The following is a 15,229-nucleotide window of genomic DNA, read 5'->3' as shown; positions in this document are numbered from 1 at the left end:
TCCTTATCCCACCCTAACCTACAGTATGTTATTAAACCATCTTAGATGCTCTGGTTCTTCTCTTACCTTTTCTCAATTTGTCTTTTCTCGAAGATCCAAGGTTTTATTTATTTTTTTATTTTTATTTCACCTTTATTTAACCAGGTAGGCTAGTTGAGAACAAGTTCTCATTTGCAACTGCGACCTGGCCAAGATAAAGCATAGCAGTGTGAACAGACAACACAGAGTTACACATGGAGTAAACAATAAACAAGTCAATAACATGGTAGAAAAAAGAGAATCTATATACAATGTGTGCAAAAGGCATGAGGTAGGCAATAAATCGAATAATTACAATTTAGCAGATTAACACTGGAGTGATAAATCATCAGATGATCATGTGCAAGAAGAGATACTGGTGTGCAAAAGAGCAGAACAGTAAATAAATAAAAGCAGTATGGGGGGTGAGGTAGGTAAATTGGGTGGGTAGTTTACAGATGGACTATGTACAGCTGCAGCGATCGGTTAGCTGCTCGGATAGCAGATTTTTAAAGTTGTTGAGGGAGATAAAAGTCTCCAACTTCAGAGATTTTTGCAATTCGTTCCAGTCGCAGGCAGCAGAGAACTGGAAGGAAAGGCGTCCAAATGAGGTTTTAGCTTTAGGGATGATCAGTGAGATACACCTGCTGGAGCGCGTGCTGCGGGTGGGTGTAGCCATCGTGACCAGTGAACTGAGATAAGGCGGCACTTTACCTAGCATAGCCTTGTAGATGACCTGGAGCCAGTGGGTCTGACGACGAACATGTAGCGAGGGCCAGCCGACTAGGGCATACAGGTCGCAGTGGTGGGTCGTATAAGGTGCTTTAGTAACAAAACGAATGGCACTGTGATAAACTGCATCCAGTTTGCTGAGTAGAGTGTTGGAAGCTATTTTGTAGATGACATCGCCGAAGTCGAGGATCGGTAGGATAGTCAGTTTTACTAGGGTAAGTTTGGCGGCGTGAGTGAAGGAGGCTTTGTTGCGGAATAGAAAGCCGATTCTTGATTTGATTTTGGATTGGAGATGTTTGATATGAGTCTGGAAGGAGAGTTTGTAGTCTAGCCAGACACCTAGGTACTTATAGATGTCCACATATTCTAGGTCGGAACCGTCCAGGGTGGTGATGCTAGTCGGGCGTGCGGGTGCAGGCAGCGAACGGTTGAAAAGCATGCATTTGGTTTTACTAGCGTTTAAGAGCAGTTGGAGGCCACGGAAGGAGTGTTGTATGGCATTGAAGCTCGTTTGGAGGTTAGATAGCACAGTGTCCAAGGAAGGGCCGGAAGTATATAGAATGGTGTCGTCTGCGTAGAGGTGGATCAGGGAATCGCCCGCAGCAAGAGCAACATCATTGATGTATACAGAGAAAAGAGTCGGCCCGAGAATTGAACCCTGTGGTACCCCCATAGAGACTGCCAGAGGACCGGACAACATGCCCTCCGATTTGACACACTGAACTCTGTCTGCAAAGTAGTTGGTGAACCAGGCAAGGCAGTCATTAGAAAAACCGAGGCTACTGAGTCTGCCGATAAGAATATGGTGATTGACAGAGTCGAAAGCCTTGGCCAGGTCGATGAAGACGGCTGCACAGTAATGTCTTTTATCGATGGCGGTTATGATGTCGTTTAGTACCTTGAGCGTGGCTGAGGTGCACCCGTGACCGGCTCGGAAACCGGATTGCACAGCGGAGAAGGTACGGTGGGATTCGAGATGGTCAGTGATCTGTTTGTTGACTTGGCTTTCGAAGACCTTAGATAGGCAGGGCAGGATGGATATAGGTCTGTAAGATCCAAGGTTACTTGTATGTGTTTTGAAAAGGAGTCGAGGAGAGAGGATACCAGGAATAGAGGAAACACAAGTTGAGAAGGGAATGCCCAACTCCTTGCTTCAATAATGCAGAGCTCTGTTTTAGACCCTAAATTAAATATCCTCATCATCCCAAACAATCTCTTCATTGCACTTGCTTGTTCTCCAATTAACATTGACCCTCACGCTCCCATTCCCTCTGACTCTTCCTCCTCTTGCTACTGCTGCATTGTGGTTCCTCTTTTTCTTCTGTAGTTCTCTTCCTTACTTCTCCTAATGATTTCAGATGTGTTTACTCTGCCCCTCAGCATTGAATGTGCACGGCTATTAAACTCTAGGTAAGTGGCTCTTCTATGGTGCGTTCCCCAGATTAGGATTAGGATACTGATATTTGGATGTCCGGTTGTGCTGCACCCCCTCTCTCCCCCATCGTCCCCGACACCTCGTCCCCTTGCAGGTGAGTGAGGTGGAGGTGAACGGGCAGATAGAGCAGGTGTGTGAGCAGGTGTACAGTGAGATGGAGTCGCAGGCCATGGATGCGCTGGACCTGCCCATGCCGAGCTGCTTCCGCATGCGTAGAAACAGCTACGTGAGGGCCATGGACCAGGGCTGCTCAGAGGATGACGGGATGTCCCTGCTGCCCGCCTCACCCCCCAGGACCACCACCACCACCGTCAGGACCATCCAGAGCAGCACAGGTCAGTCGGTTTATCACTCTTCGAATACACACTGAGTAGTCACAGGTCAGTCTAGATCTGTTGCTCTGTTATCTGGCGAGTCAAAATATGCACTGCTCAACCATACCACTGTCCACGGTAGAAAATGTCAGTGTCTTCTCTCAATCACCCTTTAAATCACCACCAGCAGGAGTAAAGGTCTACTGGCTAGCAAAAACAAATGCTGCTGCACAGACCAATAAAGGTCAGAGTCTCCATTGGATCACCATTAATACACACCACCATCACTATGGAAACCCTCAAGAGCACCACAGTTTGGTGTGTTTATCCATTTCACAACTCATATTGATCTACTGTACCAACACTGTCAGGGAACCACATACCAGCAAAGGTCAATGCCAAGAAAGACTCTCCACAGCATCACAGTATGTTCACCTGACTCCCAAAGCATACACCACACAACACAATGTCATGGCAGCACTAAGCCTGAGGATATTTGCTGAATTTGTAAGCAGGAGGATGAAGAGCCTGAGGATTATCACTGCTGTATCTCTTTGATAGATGAGTCTTTGAGTGCTATGGACAAAACATGACTTCTTGCCTGGTCCAGTCCACATGAGCAACATAAGCGTCTCTCCCTGGTATTTTAAACCATTATTATTATATACAGAACATTTCAAATCAGAGCCGGTGTGTGGAATAGGCTTGGAGAAATGTGGCTAATTTCTAAAATGTGGTTAAGGGATCTGAAGAAATTCCCCTTTTATAATTGGTTTTAATCCTGACATTGTGTACATGCTTACAAGAAGGAGAAAAAATAAATGTTCTGTAATGAATAGCATGCTATCTGAGATACAGTATGTATTTATATGATAAGGACTCTCTGAAGTTCACTGTTATCAAGTTATTTATAAAAAATTAAAGCATGTTTTTATAATTTCACTGAAATGCTTCAAGCGTCTTCATCAAACGTAGAGACTGCCCCGTCAGATGAGTCCCAGATGTCAGTGCTGATTTGAGTCGAACTTCCTGCTACTTAGTTTGACTGTTCCTCTAGGAATTCTTAGATTGTTTTCCTAGGGGCAATCCACTGACAGCAAGGTTCAGTTTGACATCCCAGGATGAAATGTTTCTGTAGTTCCAGAAAATTATCACCTGGACCCTTTGCCATATTCTAAATGAAAACAAATGTATTTTGGCAATAATTGTTATATTTATAGATAATCATAAAATGACAGATACCATGCAGCGGTGGAATGAAATAATAACAGAACTGCTGAGGACCGATCTCTCTAACTGACGTTGAGCTGTGTTGTCTTGTGAAAATAAAAGGAAGGTGGCATTTGCTTATCTTCAGGTTTATCTCTTGAAACTGAGAAAGCTTGAGTACTGGAACAACAAATACTTCAGATATACATAGTTGATGAAAAATAAGCTAGGCACAATCTTCTGAAACAAATAAATAATAAAGGCTGTATTTGACTTCCCCTTCAACTCTTTGCTGGTGCTGCATGTCTGAATGAAGATTGCCACTTTCCAACCTGCTGCTCTGCGCCCAGGGCTAGTCAAGGCAGACATATGGGCTGGACCCACAGGAGAGCTGCTTGGGCAAGTGGAGAAAAGAGAGAAAAAGAAAACAAGGGACATGGGATGAGAGAAAGTGTGGAGGGAAGTTTCTGGACTAGTTAATCTTTCATGATGGCCGTTGGGTCTGAGTGAAAACATCAAGCTGGCATTTGTGTCCCGTCCCGACTCTGCCGTCAGCTCTCCACAATAACTTGAGATATTGAGCTGTGTGGGGGATCAGAGGCGCTCTCATCAGTTTGATGCCCAGATCTAGTTTGCATGTTAGAAGAATGGGCCTGAGAGTGATACTGTTTTTAATTTTACTGTATTTGGGTACAGAAGCAGTATATGTTTTTGTTTTACTCTGTACAGTACAGGTATGTTATTGTTAATGCAACAAACCTTTTCATCTTTATTCCTCTTTAATCTGACCTATGATGTCCTTGTCCATATTAAATAAAAGCCGTCGAAGCAGATTTCTAATGAGGCAGCAGGGTAATTAGGCGTTAGGGGAGCATGGCCCTGAAAGAGGTCATCCCCAGTTAAGAGCCAGGCTAAGACATCTAAAGCCCATGCAAATCACTTCCCCTTTCTGGCCCATGCAAATCACTTCCCATTGCATCTCTGATATCCTATTTTCCCACCATTTATAATTTCCCCAACCATTTCAAAAGGCTCTAAACGCAGACAAGCAATTTTATTTTTAGATAAATCTGCCTCAGAGTATGTAATTCTATTGATATGAACATCCTTTGTTAACCTTGCGTGTGAATTGAAAACAGCAGTAACAACGTCATGAACTGTTTTGTAAGGAGTAGAGGCAGAACAGGGAGTCAGCCTCAGAGTACGGCCCTGACAAAACCTTGTGGTGTTGTGAGGAAAAGGGGTTTGGTCCACAAGGTTTTGAGGCAGCCAAGCTCATCAGAGTGAGGCCCTGACATTGGCTTGATGCTTGGTGTGGAGTGGAGGGAGTGGTGTGGACAGAGATGGGCAGTATTTCTGTTACATGTATTTGAAATAGTATTTTGTCATTTGTATTAGACTGGGCTGAAGTACACTCCAATGTGTTTTGTAACAAGATACCTTCGAGAGCTGTAATTTGTATTTTCAAAATACAAAATACTTTTCTATACCATTTTTCTATTGCGGTTCTCCATTTTGTGTCCCCCTTTCACCCTACGTTGGTATCAGAAGTCTGCTGAATGAACTAAAAATACATGTATATGTACAAATGTACAATTGCAAAGCATGCTGATATTATTATAATGAGCTCTGCACTGAAACAAGGCCAATAATAATAGCTAGTGTGCTTTGCAGATCCTTTTGGTATGTTAATTGTCATATACACTACCATTCAAAAGTTTGGGGTCACTTAGAAATGTCCTTGTTTTTTAAAGAAAATTAATTGTCCATTAAAATAACATCAAATTGATCAGAAATACAGTGTAGACATTGTTAATTGTCTGGGCCTGCAGCCTTGCGAGGGTTAACATGTTTAGATGTTTTACTCACGTCGGCTGCAGTGAAGGAGAGTCCGCAGGTTTTGGTAGCGGGCCGTGTCGGTGGCACTGTATTGTCCTCAAAGCGAGCAAAGAAGTTATTTAGTCTGTCTGGGAGCAAGACATCCTGGTCCGCGACGGGGCTGGTTTTCTTTTTGTAATCCGTGATTGGCTGTAGACCCTGCCACATACCTCTTGTGTCTGAGCCGTTGAATTGCAACTCTACTTTGTCTCTGTACTGACGCTTAGCTTGTTTGATTGCCTTGCGGAGGGAATAGCTACACTGTTTGTACATATCGGAACATATCCCAATCCACGTGATCGAAGCAGTCCTGAGCGCGGGAGCTTCTTGTTTTAGTTTCTGTCTGTAGGCTGGAAGCAACAAAATGGAGTCGTGGAGTCATGCCCATCTTAATCTTTTATTTTTATTGGCCGGTCTGAGATATGGCTTTTTCTTTGCAACTCTTTGAAAATATTTGGTAAAATGAAAAAAGAGGATGATAGCAGTGCCGGCTATGCTATGTGTGTGATTGTGAGGCGCTATACAATTTCCACAGTCACAAGACGAGACTTCAAATAGGCCTATGGCATGTCAAGGAAAATGTAGCCTACTGTTTAGATTCGTTAAATGAAAACTGAAAATGTTACATTGACTAACCAGTATAACCTACTGACGGCCTACATCGGCCAAACCTGGACAATGCTGGGCCAATTGTGCGCCGCCCTATGGGACTCCCAATCACGGCCGGTTGTGATACAGCCTGGATTCAAACCAGGGTGTCTGTAGTGACGCCTCCAGCACTGAGATGCAGTGCCTTAGACTGCTTAACTTTTTTTTTTAATGCGACGCAAGTGGTGTGGTCAGCATGTTACAACCGGTCAAACTGATGTCATTTGGACATTTTCCACAAAAAATGTATCCCGTTTGTTTTTGCTTTATTGTATTTTCTCCCCAGTCCCTAAACATCTTTGCTCACCAAAAGATGACTGAGAACTAGATTAAAGCATTCATTCTATCGATCTATTACATTATTCTGTTGAGCAATGGTTTATTTAGTCTTCTAGGGTAATGTATGACAAAAGAGAAGCTACATGTATCTAATTATAGACAAGTTGAATAACAAATAGCCTATCAAATGTCAGAAATTATAAGCAAAAACCTATCTAAATCAGGCAAAACAAAATCCTGCACCCCCTGTCAAAAAAATGTTCTGCAGTCTTTGCCTGTAGCCTATAGTGCATTTTCTACATTTTCTGGTTAGGGTCGGGTGCGGGCCTCAGATTTTCACTTTATCACATATAGTCGGGTGGTTGCGGATGGGTTATTAGCAATTGCAGGAGGGTGCAGGTGAACAAACAGCTGACCCGCGCACCAGCAGTGTCACGTTCTGACCATAGTTCTTGTGTGTTGTGCTTGTTTTAGTGTTGGTCAGAACGTGAGCTGGGTGGGCATTCTATGTTGTGTGTCTTGTTTGTCCGTTTCTATGTTTGGCCTAATATGGTTCTCAATCAAAGGCAGATGTTTTGTGTTGTCTCTGATTGGGAATCATATATAGGTGGCTTGTTTTGTGTTGGGGATTGTGGGTGGTTGTTTCCTGTCTTCGTGTTTTCTCTGCACCAGATAGGGCTGTATCGGTTTGCCACATTTGTTATTTTGTATTTTGTAAGTGTTCACATTTTTTTGTCTATTAACCTTTTATGGCTGCAGGCCGGTGTCGGGCTCAATATGACAACAGCCCGTCCAAGTGCAGGGCGCGAAATTCAAAATATATTTTTTAGAAATATTTAACTTTCACACATTAACAAGTCCAATACAGCAAATGAAAGATACATATCTTGTGAATCCAGCCAACATGTCAGATTTTTTACATGTTTTACAGTGAAAACACCACGTATATTTATGTTAGCTCACCACCAAATAGAAAAAAGCACAGACATTTTTCACAGCACAGGTAGCATGCACAAAACCAACCAAACTAACCAAGAACCAACCAAACTAACCAAGAAACAACTTCATCAGATGACAGTCTTATAACATGTTATACAATAAATCTATGTTTTGTTCGAAAAATGTGCATATTTGAGGTAGAAATCATAGTTTTACATTGCAGCTACAATCGGAAATAGCACCGAAGCAGCTAGAACAATTACAGAGACCAAATTGAAATACCTAAATACTCATCATAAAACATTTATGAAAAATACATGGTGTACAGCAAATGAAAGACAAACATCTTGTGAATCCAGCAAATATTTATAAAGTGTTTTACAGCGAAAACACAATATAGCATTATATTAGCTTACCACAATAGCCAAAAACACAACCCATTTATCAGCAGCAAAAGTTAGCGATCGCAAGAAAACAGCAAAAGATATACAGTGGGGAGAACAAGTATTTGATACACTGCCGATTTTGCAGGTTTTCCTACTTACAAAGCATGTAGAGGTCTGTAATTTTTATCATAGGTACACTTCAACTGTGAGAGACGGAATCTAAAACAAAAATCCAGAAAATCACATTGTGTGATTTTTAAATAATTAATTTGCATTTTATTGCATGACATAAGTATTTGATACATCAGAAAAGCAGAACTTAATATTTGGTACAGAAACCTTTGTTTGCAATTACAGAGCTCATACGTTTCCTGTAGTTCTTGACCATGTTTGCACACACTGCAGCAGGGATTTTGGCCCACTCCTCCATACAGACCTTCCCCAGATCCTTCAGGTTTCGGGGCTGTCGCTGGGCAATACGGACTTTCAGCTCCCTCCAAAGATTTTCTATTGGGTTCAGGTCTGGAGACTGGCTAGACCACTCCAGGACCTTGAGATGCTTCTTACGGAGCCACTCCTTAGTTGCCCTGGCTGTGTGTTTCGTTTCGTTGTCATGCTGGAAGACCCAGCCACGACCCATCTTCAATGCTCTTACTGAGGGAAGGAGGTTGTTGGCCAAGATCTTGCGATACATGGCCCCATCCATCCTCCCCTCAATACGGTGCATTCGTCCTGACCCCTTTGCAGAAAAGCATCCCCAAAGAATGATGTTTCCACCTCCATGCTTCACGATTGGGATGGGTTCTTGGGGTTGTACTCATCATCCTTCTTCCTCCAAACACGGCGAGTGGAGTTTAGACCAAAAAGCTCTATTTTTGTCTCATCAGACCACACGACCTTCTCCTATTCCTCCTCTGGATCATCCAGATGGTCATTGGCAAACTTCAGACGGGCCTGGACATGCGCTGGCTTGAGCAGGGGGACCTTGCGTGCGCTGCAGGATTTTAATCCATGACGGCGTAGTGTGTTACTAATGGTTTTCTTTGAGACTGTGGTCCCAGCTCTCTTCAGGTCATTGACCAGGTCCTGCCGTGTAGTTCTGGGCTGATCCCTCACATTCCTCATGATCATTGATGCCCCACGAGGTGAGATCTTGCATGGAGCCCCAGACCGAGGGTGATTGACCGTCATCTTGAACTTCTTCCATTTTCTAATAATTGTGCCAACAGTTGTTGCCTTCTCATCAAGCTGCTTGCCTATTGTCCTGTAGCCCATCCCAGCCTTGTACAGGTCTACAATTTATCCCTGATGTCCTTACACAGCTCTCTGGTCTTGGCCATTGTGGAGAGGTTGGAGTCTGTTTGATTGAGTGTGTGGACAGGTGTCTTTTATACAGGTAACGAGTTCAAACAGGTGCAGTTAATACAGGTAATGAGTGGAGAACAGGAGGGCTTCTTAAAGAAAAACTAACAGGTCTGTGAGAGCCAGAATTCTTACTGGTTGGTAGGTGATCAAATACTTATGTCATGCAATAAAATGCAAATTAATTACTTAAAAATCATACAATGTGATTTTCTGGATTTTTGTTTTAGATTTCGTCTCTCACAGTTGAAGTGTACCTATGATAAAAATTACAGACCTCTACATGCTTTGTAAGTAGGAAAACCTGCAAAATCGGCAGTGTATCAAATACTTGTTCTCCCCACTGTATCATTTTTCACTAACCTGGACAAACTTCATCAGATGACAGTCCTATAACATCAGGTTATACAATACACTTATGTTTTGTTCGAAAATGTGCATATTTAGAGCTGAAATCCGTGGTTATACATTGTGAAAACGTAGCATCTTTTTCCCAGAATGTCCGGATATATTTCTGACACTCACCTATTCTGACCAAATAACTAATCATAAACGTTACTAAAAAATACTTGTTGTACAGCAAATGATAGATACACTAGTTCTTTCTGCAATCGCCGTGTTAGAATTCTAAAAATAACTTCGTTACGACATACAGCTTACGTTATAGCGACACAGCGCCAAAACTCAAGGCGGAAAACACAACAACACATTTTTGACAGAAATAGGACATAACATCATAAATGGGTCCTACTTTGGTTGAGCTTCCATCAGAATCTTGTACAAGTGGTCCTTTGTCCAGAACAATCGTTGTTTGGATTTAGAATGTCCTTTTTCCCTCTCGAATTTGCAAGCAAAACTTGCCAAGTGGCGCGAACCTGTCCATCGTCAACAAACGCAGAGAACGGAACACGCCAAAACTCCCGAAAACATTTCAATAATCTGATTAAACTATATTGAAAAAACATACTTTACGATGATATTGTCACATTTATCAAATAAAATCAAAGCCGGAGATATTTGCCGTCTATAACAAAAGCTTTTCAGAAGCCAATGCGGAAGTCCTTTCCGCGTCTTCCTGAGCAAAGGAAATTGGGGTCCTGTCATTCCAAGCTCTCTCTTTTGACCATAGAAAGAGCTAGAGACCCCATTTCACCTCTCACAGCCTATTGACATCTAGTGGAAGGCGTATGAAGTGCATGTATACTAATAGATTTCAAGCAAACGATTAGGGAGGCCCTGGAACAGAGCCTCGATTTCAGATTTTTCACTTTCTGACAGGAAGTTTGCTGCAAAATGAGTTCTGTTTTACTCACAGATATAATTCAAACGGTTTTAGAAACTTGAGAGTGTTTTCTATCCAATAGTAATAATAATATGCATATTGTACGAGCAAGAATTGAGTACGAGGCCGTTTGAAATGGGCACCTTTTATCCAAGCTACTCAATACTGCCCCTGCAGCCATAAGAAGTTAAACATGTTGAGCACTGGCTACGCTGCGTGTTGGTCCGATCCCTGCTACACCTTCTCTTCTCTTGAAGAGGAGGAAGGCTGCCATTACAAGCAGTGCACTCAACTAAGGCAGAGATGGGCAGAAATGACAAATTACAATCACAAAATACCCTAAAGACCAATGTATCAAAATAAAAAGAAAGATACAAAAGTACATTTGCAAGTAGCTGGCCGACCAGCAACAACATTCTCAGTAACCGTTACAGAAACGTCTTACTTGCTTTGACTGTAATATGTTGTTGTTTATCTACCTTAGTTGAATGCACTGTCACTCTGGATAAGAGTGTCTGCTAAATGACCAAAATGTAAATGTATATTTTAAAATGAACAGCTGAAAAGCACACTGGGTATTGTCATTGGCCTTGTATCAGGGCGGAGCTCATTAGAGTAATACTCAGCATGCTTTGCAATTGTTACATTTTACATATACATTTACATCCATGGTGGTCAGTCCCGTTTAAGATTAGGGAGGATGATTTCATTTTTAATAATCATGGCCTTATTTCTATTACAGCATATTGGATGACTGTCTGTCCATCATCCAGCTCAATGTAACACTGATCGGTTTAGGCTACTACATGATACACGAATACTAGACAACCAAGCCTACAAATGAATGTTTGTAACGTAGGTGCACAGGTCGAGAGACAAAAAGGAGTAGTGAAGCTGATGAACAGTTACACATTCAATACCACCATGCACAATCTTACCTTCATCTAGCAAATCTAGGATGTAATCATTAGTCCAAACAGTTGCAAAATGTTACGTTTTGCAACTAAAACGAGAGTTTCTATTGGACAAATTCAGGTAGGTCCATCCCCGTTTCATTCTGTTTGTTTCTGTTTAAAAAATGTTTTGCAACAGTTTTGGAGGAATAAATACACCCATGATCACCCGTACACACAGTTCACTTTTATAGCAGCCATACAAACAGCATCATCACATCTGCACGCTCTCCTCCTCTCTCATTTTCCCTTCGCTTGTGGACAACAGCTGTCTGTTACCAGGCAAAAAAAGCCAAACCATACCATAACCACTACACACAGCCTACATCATTGTCACCATATTAGCTTAAGTCATAGTCAACATACAGTAGCTACTAGAACTAACGCATTAGTAAGCCCACAATCCAAACCATGTGTACAATCACGCAGTACCGTATAGCAAGCAGTTTAGCAGTTACACCGCCAGGCCCAGGTGGCAATAAATTGTTTAAACCGAAAGCTTACCTTGACATGGAAGTGTTGGTTAGCCATAGCACCTAGCTAACATAAATATCATTCCTCTCTGTTTGAGTCAGGTTGTTGAGTAGGCTAAATTAGCTGCATTAGCTAGCATAAGTGAAACTGAAGAAAACAAAATCCAACCAAATATCTCTCTCTCGCTCTCTCTCTCTGCTGCTTCTCCTTAATTGTTTAAGAAATGTATTGGAAACTATTCAACTATTGTCTTTCTTTTTTAGTCAACTACTCACCACATTTTATGCACTGCAGTGCTAGCTAGATGTATCTTATGCTTTCAGTACTAGATTCATTCTCTGATCCTTTGATTGGGTGGACAACATGTCAGTTCATGCTGCAAGCACTCTGATTATGTTGGAGGACGTCATCCGGAAGTCATCAAAATTACTGTGTAAGTCTATGGAAGAGGGTGAGAACCATGAGCCTCCTAGGTATTGTATTGAACCAGAGGAGGATGGAAAATAGCTGTCCTCCAGCTACACAATAGTGCTACCCTACAGAGTGGTGTTGAGGCTACTGTAGACCTTCATTGCAAAACAGTGTGTTTTAAATAAGTTATTTGGTGATGTAAATGTATTTAGTATAGTTTTATCTAAAAATAATCACTTTTTAAATGTTTCACTATGTTTATTTTTATGAAATTCACTGAGTAGGATAGTCCTCCCCTTCCTCCTCTGAGGATCCTTCACTGATTTATATGTAGTTAATTTAGCAGACGCTCTTATCACACCATAGTGCAATCAGACTTTTGATACCAATGTAGGGTGAAAAAATTGTGAACTGCTATAAAGAAATTGTAAAGAAAATGATTTTGTATTTTGAAAATACAAATGACGGCTTTCGAAAGTATCTTGTTACAAAATAAATTGGAGTGTAGTTCAGCCCAGTGCAATACAATATACAAAATACTCAGAAGTAATTCAAATAAGTACTGTATTTCAAATGCATGTAACAGAAATACTGCTCTCTAAACTATGGTAGATAAACAACAACATATTACAGTCATAGCAAGTAAAACGTTTCTGTAACCGTTACTGTGATTGTTGTTGCTGTTCCGGCCGGCTATTTGCAAATGTAATTTCTGTATTTTAAAATACAAAATACATGTATTTTATTAAATACATTTCAAAATACAAGTATGTTGTATTTTAATTTTTTTGTAATTGTTTTTTTGTAATTTTTGTCTGTCCCTGGGTCTGGAGTGGAGGGAGTGGGCAATCCCAATGATGGCTAATCGCCATGGTGCTGTGAGGGAGATTTATGCATGGCTGTACTGGAGAGAGAGAGAGAGTCTGGCTTGCCAATCGGAATGAGAAATGGAGAGGAGGGACCAATCACTTATGGGAGAGTTAATGGGGAGGAATGTTGGTGCTGACATTCAGAGTGCACCTCTGTCCCTCGTACACGGGTCTGGCTCCCTGAGACATACCATCTGCCTCTTGGAATGGAAAGCAGGAGCAAAGTTGTAACTCAGGTGTCTAGGTTAGTTGAGGTGAATGCAATTTACAAGGAAGCCTTGTTGAAGTCAGATACATTTGATTCTCTTTATCTGATTAAGTAAAAAATAAGCATAGGGGTGACTGAGGTAAGTTGAGACATTGTTTACATTCAGCATCATTCCGTCAAGGGAAATATAGTATTCCTATTAACAAAGGCACCTACATATATTTCAGGATGTTGTGTATTCCTGGAAATAATCTGAATTCATGTAAACATGACAGTTTTGAAAACATAGCTTGTCCAAAAAAAGTGGTCTCTTGGGGAAAGTTGAACAGGGTAATTTAAGCTGCCTACACATTTCTGTACTGAATTAAATATTACCACTACTTTTTAAAACCAAGTCTATCTTTATTTCCCAAACACAATTCAACACAATCACAATCTTTTTTTTGTCTTTTAATAATTTTAAGCATATTTTAACACAGGCTTAAGACCTAACAAACACTTTTTTAAAACACTTTTAAAATAGGCCAGGGTCCCGTTGTTACCTCATATCCCAGCGATAATGCCTTGCATTATGCCTGTGAAGTAAATACTTAAATTTGCTCAGCTTGCCATTTGCTCAAACATTGGCTCAACTTACCCCAAGGCAAACATTTTGACTGTATTAGCCCACACAGTTACAAGGATGGACTTAAATGATCTACTTCGGTTGAGAAACAAGCATCATGAAATTAATTTGATTTAGTGAAAATCTGTTTTTTTTAACCTAACTTGCATATGACTTTTTCTATGTGGTTTCTTCCTTCACAGACTCCATGAAATTATGATCCCTTCCTGAATATTTGGTCAAATGATACATTTTGTGTATGGTTTCCTAGAAACAAGGGTGGCTCAACTTAACCCTTTGGCTGAACTTACCCCACTCTTTCCTAACCATTTCCATGTAATTCTTGATTCTTTTTTGTCATATTTTACTAGACTCACTATGCCATCCTTCCAAATCTTGTTAGTCATGTGAGGATGCTTGGAAAATGAGGCTATATTTTTATATAATGTATGCGGCAGATACGATTTAGAGCTTCAGAATCCCATGACACTTTTGAAAGTTTTTTCCATCCATCGTTCCATCGTTAGTAATCTGTGACCGCTGATGTGTGTGAGTGACGTGTTTCCCTAAACAGCTGCGATGACGGGATCCCAAGAGGCCCTTGATGTGTAGCTGTGAGTGGGTGTGGGTGCTGCTGCTGAAAGTAGATGTGTGATTGTACATGACATCCGTGTAATACTGGTGCAAGCTGAGCCCTAGGGCTCTGGCTGGCTCATACATACAGCAGAGGAGAGAGGGGGGAGGAGGAGAGGAGGGGATAATATTACAGCTCAGGAGTTGTGCAATCAGAACTGTTGGAAATCTATTTCATGAAGATCCAGACGAATAGTTATTGTGCTGACGTTGCTTCCAGTGGCAGTTTGGAACTCTGTAGGGAGTGTTACAACTGAGGGCAGATGATTTTTACACGCGATTTTTCTATGTGCTTGTGTGGCCTACCACTTCGCAACTGAGCCAATGTTGCTCCTCAACATTTCCACTTCACAATAACAGCACTTACAGTTGACCGGGGCAGCTCTAGCAGGGCAGAAATTTGACACTACTGGCTTGTTGGAAAGGTGTCATCCTATGACGGTGCCACATAGAAAGTCACTGAGCTCTTCAGTAAGGCCATTCTACTGGCAATGTTTGTCTCTGGAGATTGCATGGCTGTGTGCTCAACTTTATGCACTTGTCAGCAACGGGTGTGGCTGAAATAGCCGAATCCACTAATTTGAAGGGGTGTCCA

The 15,229-nt window shown here is 41.5% G+C and overlaps 1 protein-coding gene across 5 annotated transcripts in view; it reads left to right on the top strand.

The window, feature by feature from the left end:
- Window positions 1-15,229, top strand: part of LOC139550747 (disks large-associated protein 1-like) — a 117,369-nt gene that overhangs the window by 88,059 nt on the left and 14,081 nt on the right. For all 5 annotated transcript variants that reach the window (XM_071361866.1, XM_071361864.1, XM_071361863.1 and 2 more), the window contains exon 5: window positions 2,280-2,520. In XM_071361866.1, coding sequence (XP_071217967.1) covers window positions 2,280-2,520 — 241 coding nt within the window. The remainder of the gene's footprint in view (window positions 1-2,279; window positions 2,521-15,229) is intronic.

The sequence above is a fragment of the Salvelinus alpinus genome, chromosome 23, assembly GCF_045679555.1.
Source record: "Salvelinus alpinus chromosome 23, SLU_Salpinus.1, whole genome shotgun sequence".
Taxonomy (NCBI): Eukaryota; Metazoa; Chordata; class Actinopteri; order Salmoniformes; family Salmonidae; genus Salvelinus; species Salvelinus alpinus.
Note: the sequence above shows the minus strand (reverse complement) of the source record. Positions and strands in the feature narration are given on the sequence as shown.